This window comes from Rhinolophus sinicus, chromosome 15 (genome assembly GCF_057876585.1).
Source record: "Rhinolophus sinicus isolate RSI-liver-muscle chromosome 15, RSI-T2T, whole genome shotgun sequence".
NCBI lineage: Eukaryota > Metazoa > Chordata > Mammalia > Chiroptera > Rhinolophidae > Rhinolophus > Rhinolophus sinicus.
The window spans coordinates 47,975,023-47,996,780 of record NC_142515.1 but is presented as its reverse complement, the minus strand read 5'-3'; the positions used below and the strand labels follow the sequence as shown (position 1 = coordinate 47,996,780).

General features: G+C 51.0%; 1 protein-coding gene across 1 annotated transcript in view; it reads right to left on the bottom strand.

Moving 5' to 3' along the window:
• Window positions 1-479: 479 nt before the first annotated feature.
• COL13A1 (collagen type XIII alpha 1 chain) overlaps window positions 480-21,758 on the bottom strand; it is a 144,511-nt gene continuing 123,232 nt past the window's right edge. Inside the window, exons 30-40 of the mRNA XM_088792047.1 lie at window positions 21,255-21,296; window positions 20,202-20,228; window positions 19,212-19,292; window positions 15,996-16,031; window positions 13,169-13,222; window positions 12,725-12,778; window positions 11,615-11,650; window positions 6,421-6,507; window positions 5,431-5,508; window positions 2,608-2,646; window positions 480-710 (exon numbers count right to left, since the gene is read on the bottom strand). Coding sequence (XP_088648173.1) covers window positions 708-710; window positions 2,608-2,646; window positions 5,431-5,508; window positions 6,421-6,507; window positions 11,615-11,650; window positions 12,725-12,778; window positions 13,169-13,222; window positions 15,996-16,031; window positions 19,212-19,292; window positions 20,202-20,228; window positions 21,255-21,296 — 537 coding nt within the window. The 3' untranslated portion in view covers window positions 480-707. The remainder of the gene's footprint in view (window positions 711-2,607; window positions 2,647-5,430; window positions 5,509-6,420; window positions 6,508-11,614; window positions 11,651-12,724; window positions 12,779-13,168; window positions 13,223-15,995; window positions 16,032-19,211; window positions 19,293-20,201; window positions 20,229-21,254; window positions 21,297-21,758) is intronic.

Below are 21,758 nucleotides of genomic sequence, written 5' to 3'. Positions count from 1 at the left end.
AGTAGCAAATAGTCCCTTTGTAACCCTGGAGGCTAGGGTGGGGGTGGGGGGTTCCGCACAACTGAACCCTAAGTGCTCAAATGACACTGTAATGAACTTGGGATATGTTACCGTAGACATCACTTAATGGGGTCCCCTCCCTTCTGGTGGAGTTAATATTTCAAAACATTACTCTGTGCTTCTGGGGCCCTCTGCTTCTGCGACTTCCTGCTTTCACAAAAAAAGAATGTATTGAATTTAGTGATGAATCAGGATCATGAATTTCCATGTTTCATTTTTTTAATAATGAAAATCCATAAGAGTTTAAAATATTCTTAGACACACCTAGTTTGGCAAACAGCATGGGCCTTCACGTTTCTGTGGAGTCCCACATAAGCTAGCCAGCGCCTCAGTGCTGGTTGGCCCCCTTTGGCACCAGAACACAATAATTTATTAAGCTTCAATACTTAATAAGTGTGCACAAATATCAAGCAAACATATGACCGTATCACAAACAAAAAGTGTATTAGAGTCGTGGACTTATACAAAAACATCTTGTAAACAAAAGGTAAGAGGTTGGTATTTTCTGTACAAAATATGCAGGTTTTTCTTTTTTTAATAATCTGTAAGATGCATCATACGTCTGGCATTTTCAAAAAGTGAAAACTGTATAAAAATAAATATTCTATGTACAAACACACACACAGGCCAATCCCAGCTTAGTGGCATCACTGCAAAACAAAAACAAACACAAAACAACACAGAGTTAGTGTCATTGAGTCTCTGGGTGTTTCTTTCCCTGGTGGGAAAGGAGGTAGAACTTGTCCTGGGTGGGATGGGAGCTCTGGATAGGGAACTGGGGCTGAAAACCCTGGTGCTGAAAAGTCCTCACCTTGAGGGTGGGAAACCACTTTCGCCTTTCAGTCACTCCCCTTCCTGGCCACTAGAGGGCACTTTCTGCCTGTGCTGCCTTTGGAGGCTCGGCTGTTGAATTACTGTATTTTCCCAGACTGAATTTATGGTGTGAACCAACAGACACAAGGCTCTCTAGTTGCTTCTCCGAGACACTGTAGCTCTTGATAATGGCTGTTCTTCCGCTGCTGAGTGCAACCATCTGTATCTCCTAACCATCAGCAGTGACCTTGAAGAGGACACTTTTGTTCCTCGGGAGCCAGGAGCCCCTCACTTTGATACAACTCTTACCTGCTGCTGTGGAGCTTTAAGAAGGTTTAGAGCAGGGGTGTCCAAGCTTTTTTCAACAGTTTTCACCAAGGGCCATATGCGGTAAAATACACAAACAGCTGGGCCACTCACTTGAGGTGAAGTACGTATTGCCTCACCTGGTTTATTTAAGTAAACTAAATATACTTTTGGAATTTGCTGCGGGCCAATTAACAATGGATTGTGAGCCGCAATTGGCCGTTGGGCCGCAGTTTGGACACCCCTGGTTTAGAGGAACATACCAGAGGATGAGGCAGGGCTGGAGGGACAGATTCTTGGGCATGCATCTCCCTTGAATGTTGAGCTTTCCTTTCTCTGGTGAAGGGTGCTTTAAGTACCTGGGTGAATGGGTGCTTCACCTAGAGCCTGCGGTCTTGATGGTTTCACTACTTTTACCCAATCCCATGAACTAATGAGATTCTGGGCACTCGGCACAGAGGAGTGTATTCATCTCATTGTAGTGTGACTCTGCTGTCACTGGGACAGACCTGGATTAGGGAAGCAAACCGGCTTCTCTTCCCATTGGCTAAGGTCACATGAAGTTACATCGGAGTCTCCAGCCCTAGTAAGGGGATGAGCCAACGCCTTGAGACCACGTGGTAGAGGGCGGTGAGAAGTCTTTGATGAGGAGGCAAGATGGAGGCAGGCCATGGTGGGCCAGCATGGCAGCTGCTACCTTTGCAGGGGACCACCCTGGGCTTCGGGGTTAGTAAACCAATGGCCCTGGTCAGGCTGGGGAGCCCTGTGCTTTGGGGTGATTGCGTGCAAGGGCCCTGTGGTGTCTGATCGCTTTAATGATGGCAAATACCAAGGCAAATGTGAATCAATGAAAACTCATTGTTGGTGGGAATTCTGGGCTGCAGCTCTCACGTGCAGAAGCATGAAGCTCTCACAGCTTCTGTTCAAGGGAAGGCTAGAGCGGTGGGCTGGCCAGTCCCTCTTCAGAGAGCTAGAAGCCATGTGAGTTTATAGTTTAAGCAACTTCGATTTCCTACATCTGGATTAATGTCATCATATGGCTTAAATGACCTCAGATGAATGCTATGAGAATAGCTAATGAGAACTAATTTTAAAACAAGGTCTAGAGCTCCTTGGAGGAAAGGTGCTGTATAAATTAACCACACAGGCATAAAAATACCATCTGTGTGGCTACATGGAAATCCCATATACTGGGTTTTGCCCGTGCCTTAAAAAGTGTTTTTGAAATGTTCTCCCAGTGCGTGCAGTGCAGGGGATGTTTAATGGGCAACCTGCCTTTGGGATTGTTCCTTTTTCAATGGACGTCTTGCTACCTCATCTGCACAAAGGCCCCAGATGGAAAGAGTGCACACTTATCACACTGCTGAGAATGGAGCCCCAAGCACACCTGTGCCCCCTAAGGCACTGCAAACCACTGGGAAGCCTTACCTTGTTCCAGCAGCCCTGGACTGGTAGGCCGTCTTCACCCTGCAGTGAGGAAGACACATAGCTCAGATTCTCCAGGATGGCTCATCGAGCAGGCAGGATAGGGGAACAAGGGCCACAAGCATTGTGGCAGCTGATCCGGACACGGCCCACCTGCCATTATCTATTTCTTTTCTGTCTCCCAGGTCAGAGCCATGGAATGAGGCAGGGAGCACATCTATCTGCCTTCCCATTGGCTAAGGTCACATGTAGTTACAGTGCAAAGTCAAGAGGGAGTGTCCTAGTGTGTGGGGTCAGGGAGCTCAGTGCTCGTGGGCAGTCACTCAGTGCTGGGCGGGCTCAGTCCCCGCCTCCGTAAAACCTGGGGAAGGCATGGCTGTATGAAATGTCTGCGAAGGTGCCCCCAGTTCTCCCATTCTTTTATTTTTCTCTTAGTAGTGGGAGGAGATCTAGGCAGTTACCATCTGATGATCAATGGGGGGGGGGAGCGCGGTGCAAAGGGACAGGCAACCTCGCGGGTATTGTGACAAAGCCCTGAGGTGCCTTCAGCAAGGTGACAAGGGTTTGCTGGGAATTTGGGGGGAAGATGCAGCAGCAGGATGGGAATGCACTGTGTGCCATGGCGCCCTTTGCTGGTGGCACCCATGGCGCTCCGCAGCCTCAGGATGTCCTCTGTTCTCAGCCCTGACGATTCCTGGGAGAACCTAGGAATCTCTGAGAAACAAGGTGGGAGGGGCAGGCTGAACCCGGGCAAAGATCTGGTTCTCAGGCCACGTTTACTAAGAACTGCAGCCCAGATCCTAGAATGCCAGGCTCCACGCCAGAGGAAGAGATGGACACAGGGGTTCAGGGGACTGGAGCAAGTGGTCAATCCCAACAAGACTGAATGGGAGCCCTCTGTGCCCGGACCAATTTCATCTACCGACGGCAAGTGCCTAAACGTCTCACCTGGCATTCAGCAGCAGCCGGCCCGACACGGAGGGAAGAAATCTAGTTATTTTGTACTAAACAGCATGATCAATAGTTCCCTCTGCCCCCATGTTGACAATAACACAATGCAGGAGACACGGAAAACAGCAACGAGAGGTAAAGGGCGGATAATGCACTCCACAGCAAAATTAATAGACAAATGGCACGTCAATACGGGATGTTATTGGAGAAAATGCCAGTTTGCACGAAGGGTCAAATAAACTTGACCTTCATTGTCCCCTCTGGGTCAGGGAGAGTCTGCGGGGGGAGGTGGTGCATTCCAGGCCTTCACGAAGACCGTCTGCCCCCTTTTCCAGCCTGCCACAATGTGCCATTTAACATGGACTCTAGAAGGGAGAGGAGCCTCCGCGGGCCACAGCAGCGTCCCCATTGGCACGTGGATGGAGTGAGAGAGGGAGGGGGGCCAGGGCTGCAGCCAGCAGAACTCAAGGTGCTCAGATGGTGGCAGGGATGTGGCAGAGGGGACACCTGGCTGTTGATTAATGGAGGTGCTTTGGAAGGACAGGGAAGTTCCACAGTTGAGAAATGTGCGTGTGCATGCTGCATGCTTGGGGTTCAAGAGGCTGGGCCAGTCAGGCAGTGGGGGACGGCAAGCAAGGGTTTTAGAAGTGAGGGACAGAAGGCAAGCTACTCTGCGTGCTTGTTCACATTCTCCTATTGTTGGTCTTAAAAAGTCCCCTGAAGGGGCTCTGTGGTCATCTCTAAGGGTCAACAGCATATTTTTATTTTTTATATAAACTCTTCTGTTCAAAGATAATTCCTGTGTGATCCCAGGGTGGGGATGTGGGGCCAGGAAGTCTCCTCTGATGGTTACTTGTATGAAAATAGCCATGAACTCCAAAGCTCCTGGGGAAGTTAAGGAGAACAGGAACCTTTTGAGCCAATTGCCTTGGAATGAAGTGGCATCTTCTGCCTCCCTTGCAGTAGAAGAAAGGTTGGCCATGGAGGCTTAGACTGTCCCTAGCTAGGGGGGGACCGGGACGGGTGAGAATGAAACTGTGCTTGGGGGAGGGGTCCTGAATGTCTCCCTTCCTTCCCTGCCTCTCTGGCTCCTCCCTTCTCAACCTTTCCATGCTCTTCCAGACTTTTCAGTGGTCAACCAGCTAAAGATGAAAGAAAGGGAAACCAAGGGAGGGTCTTGTAGTGTCTTCTGGGATTTAAGCCACAAAGACAAACTCCTGGGGTTCTAAAATCCTGACCTTGGACCATCCCCTAGTGTCATGAGGGCAGCAACCCCAGACCTCGCCTGGAAGAACAAGCAGCATAGCTCCCTCCTCTGCCTTGTTTCTAGAACTTCCCAGTGGACCCCGTGTTTGTAAGCGTGCCCATTGATCCCCTGCCAAATCGTGCAGCAGGGGGATGTGGGGCCACCTCTGGCATCTGACTCACACGTTGTGCTTGCTGAACTAACTGCAGTGTATCAAGGAACAGAAGCCACAGTTCTTAAGAACTTGTTCAGAGCATCCATGTTCCTAGCTTTCTCTCTGGTAGTAGATTTGTCTAGAAGCAGTTCTGAAAGGAGAACCAGGTGCAGCCAAAGCTGGCTTTGGGTGCGGAGGCATGGCTCACAGGCTGGTGTGCTGAAGCAGCTGCAGGAGAAAGCCCAGAAAACAGATTGGCCAAGTTTGCATGTAAGTGTGGGGCATGGCGGGAACCCCTGAGGACCGGCCAAGGCAGGGTGACCCTTGGTGTCTACAGAGAGAAGAGGCAGGAAGTGGAGACTGGATGGATGGAGCAGGAGGGGTGTGGAGGAAGGCTGGAGAGGCCGGCAGGCATGAATCACACACATGGGGCAGTCCAAATCGGCCATGCAGGCAAGGGAGGGCGATGCCATACCAATGGGCATGGGGCATCCAGTCCGTCCAGCCCTGGTAACCCCGGCTCCCCTTTCTCTCCTTTAAAACCTCGGTGTCCCTGTTCACAAAACCAACCACGAGGATTATTTAGGTCAAGGCTGGCCAGCTCCAGCGATGGAGTGGAGAGGCGCAGTTATTCCACCCTGGCCGGGATGCAGGACCTCTGAGGCGTCACCAAGAAGGGCCCCTGTCACAGCTGATTCCCAGCTACAACCTTTACACTCTCTTTGGCTTCGGGGAGAGCTGAGCTTCGAAACAATACAACCAGCCCCCTCTCCCTTTACAGACTCACTTGCAGTAAATACAGATGAACTTCAACCTTAGTGCATCATAATTTTCAGAACCTTCAAATGCACCTGAGAAGCCCAGCTGATGACTCCTTCCTTATTGGCTTGTTTGGGAAGGCTTCCTGGGGGTCTGTCTACTGAGTCTGGTCTGCAGATTTTAGCTGGGTGGCTGGTGGGCACTGGGAGACTATATAGGAAAAGCCCCCTTTCTGGCCGTTTTCTGCCAGTGGGGGCATAAGTGGCCCTCGGGAGATGCTAGCCTGGGTGTCCTGCATCCTGACCGAGGAGCACTCCAGCAGTTTGAACTGCTGGCCACAGAGGTGGCCAAAAAACAAAGAAGGCAAAATGCATGGCTCACAATTGCTACCCTTGCTTCCAAAGCCATCTTGGAGCTAAGAGCTGAGGGTTTCTCCAAAATCCCTTCCCTCGGGGTCTCTCCATTTCCACACATCAATTGTTCTGCATCTTCAAAGGGACGGGGTTTAGCCAGAATTACTCGCAGCTGTGGTTTTAGGGCAAAACCAACAGCAGGCCGCATTTCACCCGCCTAAGGCCCAGATAGGTTGAGGGAGCCTCCATAGTCATTCCCTTCACATCTCAGTGTATTTGCCTTCTTTGTTTCCAGCTTGCAAACCTCAAGGGAAAAACAACCAGAACAAGGCAAGTGATAAATGAAAACATACCAATGGACAAGGGGCATCTAATCCAGGCGCTCCTTGGTCTCCCTTATCCCCTTTAGGCCCTCTAGAGCCTTTCTTCCCCCTCTCCCCCTGCAAATAATGGTTTAGTCCAAGAAAAAAAATAACATCAAAACTTGAGCATCATTCACGTGTTAAGGTTAGAGACAGAAAAAGAAAACAATTAAAGAAGGAAAAATAGCTTCTCTCAATCAGAATAGTCTTCCCTGTAGGGTTTGAGGACAGTATCCAATCCCACCCTCCAAGAACCTGAGAAATGGCGAAGGCAGGTGTGGAGGGAGGAGTAGGGTTCAGAGGTGGAGGTGGAGGGAAATGCAGATGGAAGATAGTGGTGGCCAGTTTGGCTAATACTGGGATGAATGGAGGTGAGGGGGTGTGGGGAGACCCACTGCCTTCTCTTTGAGGGTCCATTTTGAGCATCCAAAGACTTTGCCTGACAACTTTTGTCCTAATTGGTTTTCATCCCTTTGATATTCTATTAAGATGATGAGAGCCCTGGGGTATATGTGTGTACATGTGTGTGTGAATAGGACATGTACGATTGTGTGAAAGTACATAGTGATGCATGTGTGTGTATGCGTGTGTGCATACATGAGTATGTGTATGTGATTGAGCATGTGTATGCCAGTGTGTACGTGTATGAGTGTGTGTTTGTGCATGTATGTACAAGTAAGCACACACGTGTCCCAGGGCTGCTAAGGGGCCTGTGGGTCTCAGATGGGTCCTTCATCCTATATGTGCCTCTGGTCCAGCCTAGTCTGAAGCCATAGGCAGCTGTCTGTATGTGGGTAAGTTATAATAGTTCAGAATTCACTTGTTTCTGAAAAGCTTCAGTAAACATTGTCTTCCTAAATTGAACCCTGTTTTGTATGTGTCCAGGTGACTCTCCATTTAAAGGAGGATTGGGATGAAATCTTGTAATGAATTTGAGTTTGGATTTTCCTATGTTGGGTTTCCTTCTAAAGGGCCAAGTGTGGGCCTGGGGAGTCTTCCTCCTCTATGAACACCACTCCTCCTCTTTAAAGGCCGATTGCCCAGTACTGTCACAGACTGACTCCAGGGCCACACGACCTTGGGGGATTGATCAGAGCAAAAGCTGGAAGCCAGAGCAGGTTCTGCCTATGATAGGCAGTGTGACTTCAGGACGTTACTTAACCTCAGTGAGTCTCAAAACCTTGTTGGGGGGTCTTTGTGCACATCAAGTGCTTAATCCTGGCACATAGTATGTGCTCAGTAAACGCCAGCTTCTTCCTAACGATAACAATAATGACTGTTTCTTGTCAGCCAGCACAGGGGCCCAGGCTGCTGCTGCAGACAGGGTCTTGTCGTGTCTACTGTGTTCCCGTAGTGGGAGGCTGAGGGCTCGTTGGAGGGTGGCAAAGGATAAGAATATTTTTGATGGATCTTTGGAAATTATTCAAATTTATTGATTCCAGAAGTGCCTTGTAATTGGCAATGCATTGTTCTATGTGAGTTTGTAAAATGCAAGTGCTACTTAGAAAATATGTGTTTTAGATAAAACATGTATATGCACATTAGATGCAATTGCATCAGCTCTGAGATACACACACCATCGAGTGCATCATAGCACGGATAATCCCCAAATTGTGGGCAAGCAAAAGCACTCACTCACTATTTGGATGGGAGACCCCACAGTAAACTTTCTCAGGAACGTGGCCCCTCATTCTCCTTGGGTCAGGCCAGTGTAAAAGTGAGCAGTTTTCTGAGTTCAGAGGGTGGGCACAGCTCCTGAAACTGGGGGATCCCAGGTCCCAGATGATTTGCCTGTGAGTCCCAGAAGGTCGGCCTGGCCCTGACTTTCAGGACGGGTCACTGACTACGGGCAGTGTGTTCTAGGGGCACAGGACATGGCACAGGAAACTGGGTGTCCTGTGAAGACATTAAAGTAGTAGATTGACCTTCATTCTCCCTGCCCTCGCCCCCAAAGAGTGGCACACAAGAGGTTCTGGCAAAGGGGGACTTCTAGCTGGTACAGGGAAGGGGCAGACACAGTCCAGCAGCAGACGTTTCTTTAAGAAATAAGCAAACATCTAAAAATTGATTTTAGAGGAAATGAATTGAAGCTGGGGGAGTGGAAGGGAAAGGGTGAGGGACATGGGGTTATTATAATGTGGTGAACAATCCAGGGGGAGAAATACTGAAGGAGTAAAGGAAGGAAGAGGCAGGCCCAGGCCAAAAGAGAGAGTAGAGGAAGGAGAGGAAAGGAGATAAGGGGGGCCTGGGGAAGCAAGACGCACACACTTACACACACACTCACACACACGCACGCACACTCACACATATGCACGCACACACACACGCACACACATGCACTCACACACACGCACACACACACATGCACACACACTCACCCACATGCACACCCACATGCACACACAGACATGCACTCACACTCACACATGCACAAGCACACACATGCATACACACACACATGTACGCACATGCACACACACATGCACGCACACACACACCCAGATGGCACATCTTGGACAGTGACAGCAGCTTCACTGCATGCACGCAGACTTTCCAGTTGGCTGGCTTGCAAGCAGCTTCACCTTAACGCCCAATTTTCGTGATGCCCAAATTGCCAAATTTACCTTTTACCCTTTGACTGAATTTTTCATCCTAAAAATGGCTCCTGGGCTAGATTCACAGGACTGTGAAAGGACAAGAGTGCCCCTAGTGACAAGGACAGAATTAGCATCTATGTCCCCTTAGGAAACTGCCCGTTTGGGGCTCTGGGCCTTGCCCACTAGGAGGACCTTCCGCCGTCCATGAGCAGGAAAGAGGCTCCGAGGCAGGACACAGAAGCAGTGTGTCATGGTTGTGTCTTGGGTCACGGTCCAGCAGATGGCAGGCTGTGGCGGGCCCACCAGAGCCTCTCTGAGGGGTGCCCCCGGCATGAGGTGCGTTAGTTGGGGAGCCACCCCCCACCCAGTGAGGGCAGGGGGCTTTGAGCATCTCCGGCTTAATCTTCACCAGCGACAATGAAGCTTCTGACCAGGCTGTCATCTAAGCCCTTCCGGCCGCTAACCTTGACCAAAGTGTCAATATTCTGAGCTTCCAGGCTCAGAATCAAACTGTCCATGGCAAAGCCTTGACTCTGCTTGGACCTTTGTCTGTTTTGCAGACTCCATTTCCAAGCCCTCACATCTCCCCCCAAAGTCCTGTTAGGCTGGTGTGATACAGAGGTCTGATGAGGACGTGAGGTGTAGGGAGACTCTTCCAGTACATTCTGGCATCCTGAGACTCAAATCTCTTGGAGGGAGAGAATAAGCTGTTCCTTGATTTGGAAACGTGCTCTTTGGAACAAGCCAGTTGGTTCTTTACGCCACACTTAAAAGAAGGTTCGTGCAACTTCACTGCTTTCTGGACTTTAACTAAGTGACATATGGCTAATTTATACACGGGGCAGGGGAAATTATGTGAAGGCTTAGAAAGGGGAAGCGGGCAAGAAATATTTTCCCACTGATTCCTGGGGCCTTATTGGCTCAATCTTATTGGCCCTGACTCCTTAAGCATTGGGGCCTCTAGCCTCCCACCTCTCCACCCAGGACAAGGGCATCTGCCTGCCCTGCCCCCACTCCTGGAGCAACAGGCCCCCACTCAGAGGAATGCTTGTGCAGCCCTCAGAAGGCTCAGTGCCTCAAGCCAACTGAAAAAGTCTTAAGAAATAGGTTTTAAAAGTATTAATTGAATATAATCAAGAAAACCAGAACACTTTAGAAATAAATTAGAAAGGAGGTTAGTATGCCAACGAGGTGGAATGATCAATTTTTTTTTTAGTGGCCTAAATTCTTCGAGGCCACAGGAATGAAGGTGGGCTTATCCGCCTGCTTTCCCGAGCTGGAAGTAGCTGTGTGTATTACCGTTTCTAGACTTGGTCTGCCTGTGGACAGTCTGGTATGGGCAGCGCTGCCTGCCCCCTCGTTTACAGAATCGATGGGACAAATTGAGGTGCTTTTGACCAGCTGCCAGAAAGGAGAATTTAGGGATATAGACATGCTCAATAAATACATCTTAGTGGAAGAGACTGGCATTGGTGCTAGATAGAAGCATACAGATTTTGTCCCTTTCTATTCATGAACAAGGTTATCGGTGTTCAAAGCTCAGCGGGAAGACCTGGGTTTTAGAAGCCACCTGCTCTGCTCTAACTCTCTGTGGGAATTCAGGGCATTTTATCACCATTCTGGGCCTGTTTCTCCACCTGTTCTTCCTACTCCTCTTCTATCTGTAAGATCCTTGGATATTATGACCCACTAGAAGGATTTCTTGGGCCTCTAGGGGGCATGCGTCACAGTCTGAGAACCACTGTGACGAAGCAGCAGATGAGACATTCTAGAAAGGAACCCAAAGGTCCTCTCTTGGTCAGATAGAGTTAAATGGTCCCTGGGGCGGGGCCCGAGTTGTCATATGTCATATACATGGTGTGTGTCATATGCTATCATGTGGCGGTGGGTGCTGTGGACATTCCATAACTATGTCCTGATGAAGGCGGCAGAAACCGAGGGGAAAGCAAGAGGCCTCAGGAGGCCCAAATCCTTTCACGGTCCTGCTGACCCTTTCCAAGAGAAATAATGGCTATGAAGGGGTTGGCTGCTTACAATGGCTGTCTGCTTGTTCTCGAAACTGGAATTTATTTTCTCTCTCACCAGTGGCTGGGGGTGCCTGGCAAAACTAAGTTTCAGAGGCTAGGACGAGGCAATGGTAGATTTCAAAATATCATTTAGAGGCCCATTATCAGGGCACCACAGAGAGAGCTGGGCACGTGACTCCTGTCACTGGATGGTAATGCTAATCTGATGGCCACCGTGGGATTTAGTATCCCCTTGTCATGTGGAAAATACATGCCTCAATTTCAGGATCAGGCCCCAGGCTCCCTGCATAACATGGATTAAGCCCCTCACTATAAAGCCTTTTTTTTTTTTTTTTTTTTTTTTTTTTTAACTTTAAAACAAATTTTTATTACACAAAGGTTGTCACATAATTGGATCTTTTTCTACTTTGTACACAATTATTCTTATAAGCCTTTTAATTTACGATGATTTATCAGGGAAAACTGTGTTTGCCATGTCGGGTTAGGCATCGCCAATTGGTCATTCCACCACATCAGGAAGACATTAGTAACCAGAGCTAAAGTGCGAGAGGTCAGACTCACCCGGTTTCCTTTGTCCCCGGGTGGTCCATGTAAACCCTGCCATCAATCAGAGAAATGAAGACGCATTCATGAGAAAACACAGGATGGCCATCTACTCCTTCCTCCCAGGCTCATAAAGCTCTTCCCTGATGCCTAATTCATCAGACACAGATTTAATTATTTCCATTTTACAGAAGGGGGATGAAGGGGCTCGAGCAACTCGACCGAGGGCCAAATAGTAAGTTATGGGCAAAGCCCAGAACATGGTTCTGGTTTTCTCGCTCTGCAGCCAACATCCTGTGTTCTTCTGATCACTGAAGCTGAGAAGTGGTGGGTGCAGAGGACACAGTCTGGGCAGAGAGCTCTCCTGGCAGAGAAGGTGTTCACATGGCTCTGCTGCCAGGCTCTTGCTAGGAGGAATGACTGCCAAGCCCCTCAGACCCTCTTTGCGAGGTACAAGCTGTTCTCCATGTCTCCAGCTATGAGGGGAATGAAGAGGCCGAGGCTGGCTGGGGTTGCCAGCTCAGTCAGAGCCAAGTCGCCTGGGAGGCCGAGCATGGACCCGGTAAACAGACCCACAACCTTCAAGTGGGTGGGAAACCCAATTCTGCTTCTCTTAGGCAATCAACTTTTCTAACAATGCAACGGGAACAACTGCTGTGATGGGAAGCCTGTCCCTTGGGAAAGCTGCTCCCTTGGGAAAGCTGCTCCTCTCATGAAGTGTCTCCTTCTTTCATCACAGCGACCTGGATTTGATTCTGCCCACCCCATCCCACCCCTTGAGGTCAGGGGCCGTGATACATTCATCCTTGAGACCCCCACTACTTTGAAAACAGAGGCTTACGGTGGAAGGGGCTCATGATGTGTTTGCTACCTCCCATCAGATGGTCCACATGGCTGAGGACGTGGTCCTCCAAGAGGGGCCATGTGTCCCAGGGTTTGCCTTAAGCAGTGCCCAGCAGAGACATTCTAGCACATAGACCAGTTGGCTGCTGGCAGCTTCCTCTGGCATAGAAAGGAGCATTCTTGCTTGGCGCTAGATGTTTTGCTACAGGTTCCGGGTATTATTTTGACAGTGTTTCTGGTGGTGGACAGGGTGGGTGAAGAGAAACCTCCGATCCCGTGACTTACAGGAAGCCCAGCTGCTCCCGTTGGTCCTGTCATTCCAGGGTCGCCTTTGCTGCCCTGAAACAGGAGAAAGAAGCCTATGAGCCCTCCCTGGCATAGTAACAACCTTCCATCAACTGTTTTCTGTTTTAAACCTGGGCTACCTCTCCAGAGCCCTCCAGGAAGCAAGGGCTGAGCAGAGAGAGGGTTGGGGTGACCGGTGTGGACTCTGCTCCGGGAGCAGGCTTGGGGACCCCTCACTCTTGGGGAGCTGTGATTTCTTTTTTGAAGCCTCAAGTGTCACCCCTCAGAGCAGCCATCCTGGTTGGATGAAGGCTGTTGCTCCAGCTAGGAGGAATGGATGAGGGCGGAGACTTCTGGGGCTCCTGCGGTGACCCCGTGGATCCCAGGTGCCAGGGCTGAGGACCCGAGGCTGAGAAGGCCCACCCAGGCTCACTGAGTACTCACCCTCTCGCCCTTTGGTCCCGCTGGGCCTGGAACTCCAATTGGTCCTGGAGTACCCTGGGGAAGGTGAAAGAAAGCAGGGGTGAAGGCCCTGACACTGGAGGGAGCCCTGGGATCCCGCCCGATGCCTGGAAAGAATCAAAGTCCAGAGGCCCAGTTTTCAGGGTTGGCGAGGCCAGGCTCATTCAGGGCAGTCATTTGACTGGGCCATGTTCCTGTTGGCTGTGGGGGCCTCGGGGACAGAGTGCCTCCCCCTGCCTCAGAGCCAGATTTGAGGAAGGCAACCCTTTCACTTCACAACCAAGCTTGCCAAGGCTGAAAACGGTAGGAGAACGGTAGCTTAGTTTGCTCCCAGAAGCGCTTGGGAGGGAGTTGACACCATCCCAGGGGTGGGGGGCCAGGGGCTGGTACCCCTTTGCTGTCACAGCTCCACATGCAGCAGGAGGGTCTTCATGCCACAGAGACCGATGCAGACGCACACACACACAGGCAGGCGTGGGAGGGTCATTCAGCCACCGCCCACCCCACTGCCCTCATTTTGGGCCCCAAGCCTGGCTTTCAGCCTCTTGCCAGACCTTCTGTTCCCACTCCCAGGCCCTATGGACAGGCTGGACTGGAGAGTAAATGAGTATGTCCCGGATGTCTCCTGACACTTGCCTGGCAGGGAGGTGTGTCATAAGCGCTTGTCACTCAGTGCTGTGGGGGTGGGGTAGCTGGAGCTATGAAAGCAGCGTTGCTTAGAGATGGAGCAGGACTTGCTATTGTATCATTAAACATCTTCCCCAGGTTCCTAATTTACTGCCCACCTAGCTGGAGTCTGTATTCCAGAGCTTCCCATTGCTCTGCCTCAGTGTTTGTATTTCCTGCTCTGACGTGAGGAAATGGGGCTGGGTGTATGGGCAGTTCCTGGTGTGCTAGGTGTAGCTGTGCAAGGCAGGGCAGGAGCAAGAAGGGAAATGCTGATGTACTTTCCTCCCTCCCCGAAAGAACAACAAGATATTCTCGGCACTCCCTTTGCAGCGATGAGGCAGGAAGGAATCTGTGACAACAGCACACCAAAAGAGAAAGAGGCCAGATGAGAGCAATGGTTCAGAACAGGCTCTGGAGTTACCAGCCAGCTCCAAGTCCTGCCTTGAAGGCTTATAAACTCTGAGATATTGGAGCAGTTTCTTGGCCCTTCTGAGGTCAGTTTTCCCACCTGTAAAATGGGGACGATACCACGAGTGTCTGCCTCTCAGCTGCTACCAGGTTAAAATGGATGAACGCATGGCACGCACGTGGTGCTTAGGAAGTGCCCAATAAGCATTGGTACTGGCAGGGCAGGATTATTTTTCTCATACAAATGTTCCTTTAAGATTGTGATATCGATTTTATGAAAAAAATAAAACCTCAGGTCCAACGGGACAAGATATATGAATTTGTACCGCTCTCCTCTGTCCAACCTGAATGGAATAAATAGTTGAGAGGAAAGTCTTGGTTTCTCTGATTCCAGCCACAGATCATCCCCTTAGCTCTGACTGGTTACCTGGGAAAGGTGTGCTAGGTGTGAGGAGGATGGAAAGGGCGGGACTGTGATGGAGCAGCCAAACCGTATTGATGCGTAGAAAATGGGTATGTTCTCCGTAGGTGAGAATCTGTCATTTTAACTCCAGAAACGTGTAGTGAGGAGGCATGAGAAAGGCCTGCTGCCACTCAGCTTTACACCTCCCTCTATCCTGTGTGCATGTTCTCCCCTCCACAAGGGAACCTTGTAAGTTCTCGTCTTCCCCCAAGTGTCACTCCAGCCAGCTCATTAGAACGTCATCTTCTGGGCAGACCATGCCTCTGTGGCCTCAAACGTGTCCTGCAAGGGCAGAGCTCACTCGCTGGCTGGAAGGGGCTGGACACACATATGGCTCTGGTTATAGCTCCCGGGCAGGGAAGTCCAGCCTCCTGGCCCTTGATGGTCAATGAGCCCAGCACCATGGGGAGCAACAGGCTTCAGCAGGGAGTACCACTGCCCTGAAGACCTCATGGGGTGCTCTGGGAGGGGGACTTGGAGGTGGAGAGGAGGGACATTTTTTCTGATGCTTCAGTTGTTTGTTTGTCACAAGAAGGGCCAGCTATTTTCTAGCCATGAGTAGGTGATGGCTGTTTTCTGGAATCAGGAAGAACAGAGAAAAAGGGGACCCAAGTGTTCCTCAGTTTGCTCTGTATAAACCTCCTTGTTGGGTGGAGTGACTGTGGTGCAACAGGAAGTGAAAGGTGTGGTTGTAACATGCCCCCAGAACACTGAGCTGGGACTGGCCTGTGTGCCCCTAAATGCTACACCTGCCCTCACCTGTGCATGCTGTCCCCACCCCCCCACACACCAGACTGGTGGCTGCACAGGACGAGGAAGCCCCCGTGGGCAGACAGGAGATGGACAGAGCTCACAGTATGAAGACAACACAGCATGACGGGCACACACAGACACTGTTGTGTTTGGTGGGGACGAGTCATAGCCCAAACCCCCAGGGCTGGGCTCCCAGGCTGAACTCAGCATTCATTTAGAAACAGGGTCTGTGCTGCTGGAGTGGAACAACCACTCCACATTCAGCGGTCTGGAAGTTCCGATTCGAGGCCCCACGTTTGGGTGCATATTATAAGCAGGAGGATTCAGATGAACCCAAGGGTCAAGAAGCCAGAATTAGCATTTCTGAACTGAGCACAGATGGTACATTTATGGTGTCAGTGGTGGGATAAGGCACGACTCACTGGGAAAACGAGGCCACAGTGGGACAGACGAGAGGAATCACAGGCCAGGGGTGGGGTGGGGTGGGGTGAAGGGTCATGGAGAAGTGACACTCACCGGTGGCCCAGGCCTGCCGTCCAAACCTGAAGCTCCCTGGACGAAGGGAACAGTTTGACCAAAAGGAGGGGAAGGGAGGAACGGGAGGGAGAAAAAGGGACCAGGGAGGGAAGAGGTGAGTGAAGCAGTGACTCTGGACAGACACAAATGCTGGTAATCAAACAAAACGGGAGAAGTAAGCTTGGGAGGACAGGTAATGGTATTCACATGGAAACCAACAAAACATGGAGACACTGAATGCAGTGCGGCCGACTGACGGCCGAGCAGGTTGGGTGGAGATCAGTGCACTTGCTGTTCTGATCCTCTGCATCCCCTGTGCCCTCTCGCCTTTTGTCCCCTCTCCACAGTCCTCCCAAAGGGTTGTAGTGCTCCAGGGAAACGGACACAAAGTGAATCCGTTGGGAGATGTCTGGAACCCGAGCTACTGAATCCTTCCCTTGTCCCTTCCCAGGGGAGGGACAAACCTATGTGGAGGGCAGGGCCCTGGTGAGGGTGATCTTCCCAGCCTATTTTACATACTTGTTGCGACTAGGCCACACTGAGGGGACCCTGAGAGGCTCAGCACTGAGTTTCAGGACCCGGCTTTGAAACCTGAGAAAACGCTGGCCTACTTCTACCTCTGCCGGCTGGGAGGAGTCGGCCCGTAAATGATATTACTAATGATTCCTGATGGGTCTCTGAACTGTCACAGTTTGCAAAGCTCAACACAAACTCAACCCAACCACACTATCCCACACAAGGGCTCCTTTATAGAAAAAGGCTTTGGGGACAGCTGACGGGGACAGAGGTCTAAGGCCATGCATCCCCTGAAATTCACTGGCTGGCAGGTGGGATGCTGCTGAGCCCCATGAGGTGTGTGGTGGGAAAGGGGCTCTTCTCAGGTATTGGGCTGTAAAGCTACCCCTGCAACCTGCGTAGGAGAACCAGGGGAGACTCAGCTCATGGTTCCAAGCAGTCAGGGAGAAGGCAGTGGGACACGTTAGCCCAGTAAGGACTGAGTCCTTGAAAACTGCTTCCAACTGAGCCTCAGAAATGAGCCTAGACCTCGGGATTTTAAAGGTGGGAGAATGCCCCCAGGAAAGGAGGTCGGGGGGCTGCCTCCTCCTAGGGAAGGGGTACTGGGGAGTAGGATCCTACAGGACTTCGCTTCTGAGTTTTAGAACCACATAATTCTGGGATGATCTTGACTCATAGCTTAGAGAGCCCTGGTTCTCAATCCCAGCTGCAGCATGAAGACATCCTGAGGGTGGTGTAAATAATACAGATGCCCACGCCTCACCCCACCCCCTTTCAACCAAAGTCTCCAAGGTGAGGTCAGGGTAAGGGCAAGTTAGCAAAGCTCTAGGTGACTCCGATGTGCAGCCAGTGTTGAGAATGACTTGTGTAGGGCAGATAGGAAGAAATCAATAGGATACGTCTGGAAAACCACGCCGTTAGTACATGGAATAACATATGGAGGAGAAACCTAACACCAGAACATTAGCTAAATATCCACAAACTTTGTCTATGTAGCATTAACAGTGAGTTATCTTGAGAGATGGAGCTGAGGGCGTGAACTGGAGGTCGTCAGCCCCTATGTGGGCCACTGACATATTTTGTATGGTCAGCAGTGTTGCAAGTAATTTTGATTTAATGTTAGAAAATAGGGCGATTTCACCTAAAATGCTAAATGTCCCGCTTCCTTTGAAAAAAGACAAGATCCCCAAATCCTGGCCCCTCATCCTCCCAAGGTGTCAGACAGCTGAACTGAGAAGGGGTGGCTCTCCTTAAAAAGGAGCGCATGGTTTCTGCTGTGCCACTGTCCCCATCACTCCCTACTGTCTCTCTGAAGTCCATGCTAATTGACTCTGATGAATACGCCAGCTCTGCGGTTTCCTCAAGCTAGCAAAAAGATTTCTCTGTACCCACACCTCTAGCAAAAGTAGAAAAATTAAAGCTAGACTGGGTATTTTGTCTTTCCTCTGGCATTTTCTTTGTTGATGTTACCTGCTTGGTCTCTGTGCCATTTGCATGTCAACCCCTAACTGAATTCTCCCTGTTTACTAGGGTTGTTGGCGCCGAAGGTGGGAAAGGAGAGATGCGTGGTTGAGTGGGGGCAGGGAGGCTCTTTAATAGTAAAGAATAGTAATGGTTCCAGACACAGCTTAAGACATGGGAAAATGTCTGCTAAAGTCATCAGTTTTCTGTAGTCTGTCAAGCGAATCAGCTCCTTCAACGTTCCTACATTTGATGCACTAGCGAGGGTGTACGCATACCTTTTGCTCTTGCTTTTGGTTGCTGTGATTCCTTTAACCAGACCTTCCAACTCTGCCAAGCGGCGGTAATGGGGCTTCCCATTTCCCCCCTGCTCTTTATGGCTTCCTGGGGTGGGAACTGGCCTGGTGCCTGGGACAGAGGAAGCCGCAGGGCCGGAAAGAGCCCCTTGCGAGGCTGTGGCCTCCGTGGAGGAGCAGCCTCTGGCCCAGCCTGGCCGCTAACTGCATATGTGACCTCAAGGGACTCACTTTCTTCTCCGGGCTCATCAGTAAAGTGATGAGATGGATCACTGAAATCCTTTCCAGCTCTTGAAAATCAAACCAAAAGGAGTGCCCCTCACTGCGGTGTGAGGGAGCCCAAGGTGGCGGGATGCGCTCACCTGGATGAGGTGACCAGGTCATCAGCCCACTAAATCTTGGGGCAACAAGATTGGCCCAGCCCAGGCCCCACATCTGCAAAGGCCTTCTGAGCACACCCATGCCCTGACCTGGGGCCTCTCAGCCTGGGTAGGCTGAGATCAGACATCTCAGGGAACTGAGAGCTAAGTGGCCTTAGCCAGTGGGCGCCAGAGAATCTGACATGACACGTTTTTCTGCTGGGGCCAGTGCTTAAGAGCAGAGAGCAAGGGAGCACCCAAGTTCTCCCCGCATGGCCACTGTAAGGGCAAGCTTTTATTGCCTCCGAATCAGGCCCTTGTAGGGCCTGAGGCTGTTCCTGGGCCACCTTTGCCCCTCCAGCTGGGTGCTCTTTGGGGTGGAGAGCCCTGTCTTATTTGGCTTTGCATTTGCCCCACACCTAGGCCAGGGCCCGGCCCAGAGGAGGCCTCAGTAAGAGAGTTAGAGCCTCTGGTCTAGGAGCTCGAATCTCCCAGCAGCCTTCTCCCGGGGCCCCGCCCAGCACCTCGTCACGACCCCCCCGCTGGGCTCCTCACTGCGGTCTTGCTGGGCTCGAGATACTTACGGGTAATCCCAGAGGACCTCGGTCTCCTTTTTCTCCCTGGACACCCTTCTCTCCTTTTGCTCCATTTAGTCCTGCTTCCCCCTAAAGGAAAGGGAGATGGGAGAGATCACAGGACGGCATGTCTCAGACAACTCGTTCTTGCATTCTGAGGTCCTGGAGATGGGAGTAGGCGTAGGGGAGGTAGAGGGGGCGGCCCATGGGTAGCAGGTTGGGGGCTCTAAGAACCCCAGAATTCTTAGCCTGGCTCTGCCTCAGCTAGAGTCCCCTGTATCCCTGTGGCAACGTTGAGGTCCCCAAAGAAGAAAGAGATGGTGGAGTGGAGACAAATGCACAGGGCAATTCCAGGTTAGGCTTTGGCATAGGTGACTCTTTGCATGGCAGGAAAACTGGGAGCCTGCAGAGACTGGCTGGCAGATGCCTGAAATGCCACCACTGGAGCTCTAAGCGCCCAAACTAATCAGGAAAAGAAACTGCCCAATAGTCCCCTGAAGAATATTAGAGCAGGAGGGAAGGGCCATTGTCATTCCAGCAGCCTCTAGCCCCTCTTAGCTGTCTGAAATGCTTTCAGGGGGAGATTGGGAGGGCCCCACTCCAGAGTCCGGCGGGCTTCGTTTCCGGAAGCTTCTCACGCCATGCCGCTCTGTCTCCCACCTATACTTCCGGGGCAGTGAAGGGTCTGGGGCAATTACATGGGAAAAGGAGTCCATCCTTTATTAAGAATTTAACCTGACACTCTGTAGGGTCAATTGATGGATGGGCAAATTCTAAATCCAAAGCATGCCCAGTGTCAATGGTGGATGTGAAAGGGACCAGAGGACTTTGTTCTGTATTGATCCTACCCCACTGGCTGGAGTGTCGCATGACTCCATTTAGGGAAGGAGTCAGCGGGGCTGCCCGCCTCTGAAGCACTTTCCCTGTTTTCTGCCCTCGCTGACACCGTCCGCTTCCTCCACCCCCTCACCCAGTACCTGTCACATGACCTCTTCTTACCTTTGGTCCAGGAATGCCTTGGAGGCCCTGCATTGGGAATCAAAACAGAGGGCCTCAGAACTGCATTTCTGGGTAAGTCAAAAAAGTCCCTGTCCGCAAGTTGGACCACAAAAGAGCAAGGGCTTGGAGCACAGAGCCTGGCCTGGGGCCCCTGTGCAGGGGAAGGAGAGGGAATACTGAGAGGGGTCATGCTTGGGGTTCCCTGGGGTGGGGTCTGAACCAGACTTCCCCAGTCAGAGACTGACAGAGCATCTTTCTGTGGCCCCCATGGCTGACCTAGAGTCTCATGAAAGGATTTCTCAGGGGAAACACAGCAAAAGTTGAATAAATTAATATATGCAAAATGCTTAGAGCAGTCTCTGGCACATAGTCAGTTAAAATAATTGTTGTTATTGTCATTACTACCACTACTACTTCTACCAATGACAGTGGGTGACGCTGCGCCACGGGAACCATGAACCCGCAGAGGCCAGGACCAGCCTCTATTGGTTTAAGATGCTTGGGGGCCCTGCAGGTGCAATGCAAAAGGGTCCCTTTAAAGACCTTGTCTTCTCATTGGAACCATTGAAAGGCCCATCGAGTGGGGCTTGTTTTTCTTTTTCTAAAATCAGTTTCAGGTGTACAAAGCAATGTACTAGTTATACACCATAGTCAGGGGGGTTTGTTTATAATGAGTCACTTTCCATTTTAATCCTGGCCTTCTAGCCGGCTGGTTAGCACGAAGAGGGAAGGGGAAGAGCCGATGTCTGACGGCAAAGGGCAGAGCTTAGTGACAGAGCAACTCTTGCAGGACAGTGGGACCAGACCCAGGGCTGCCAGGCCCGTCAACTGTTTCCAGGAACCCGGGCAATGCCCAGCCTCCTTAGTGTTACAGAGGGAGGGAAACAAGGGAGGGAAAAGGAGCAGGGAGGGGTTTGTGGATGAGAAAACCCCACCCTGGGAGGAGGAGGTAACAAGGACACAAAGCTAAGGTTGAGCCAGTGACCACCATGGGGAGGGGACCTTAAAGACCCAACCACTGGGCTAAAACACTGACAAGCCCTCCAAACTTACCGGAGGTCCGGGAGGCCCCTCTGGCCCTGCTGGCCCAGGTACCTGCAAGTCAGAGGGAGATGGTTAGCCCACCCCTGATACGCTCTAAGGGGTCCTGCGTTCTGGCACGGCCCAGGTCTGGCTGGGGATTGTAAAGTCCGAAGACAGAACTGCCAGGCGCACAGTTTCCCAAAAGAAGTCTTAGAACATGTGACAAACTCATAGCAACTCATGAGCCTTTACGAAGGTGGAAAAAAAAAAAAAGAGCTATTGCCTGGTTTTTCAAAAAACAAACAAACAAAAAAAACTACTCGGTTCTTGTTTATGCATAGCAACAGTTGCCTGGAGCGGAATGCAAGCTTTCCCCTCCAGGTGGGGCATGAGAGCAGCAGTTTACCTCAGTCCCAACCATTCCCTAGTGTCTTTAGCCTGGACCTCTGTGTTCATCTGAATTTGAGACCTCTGCCTTTAAGGAGCAGAGATCGGTTGTCTGGAGTGGGGGGAGGCTGCTATATTGCCGAAGCA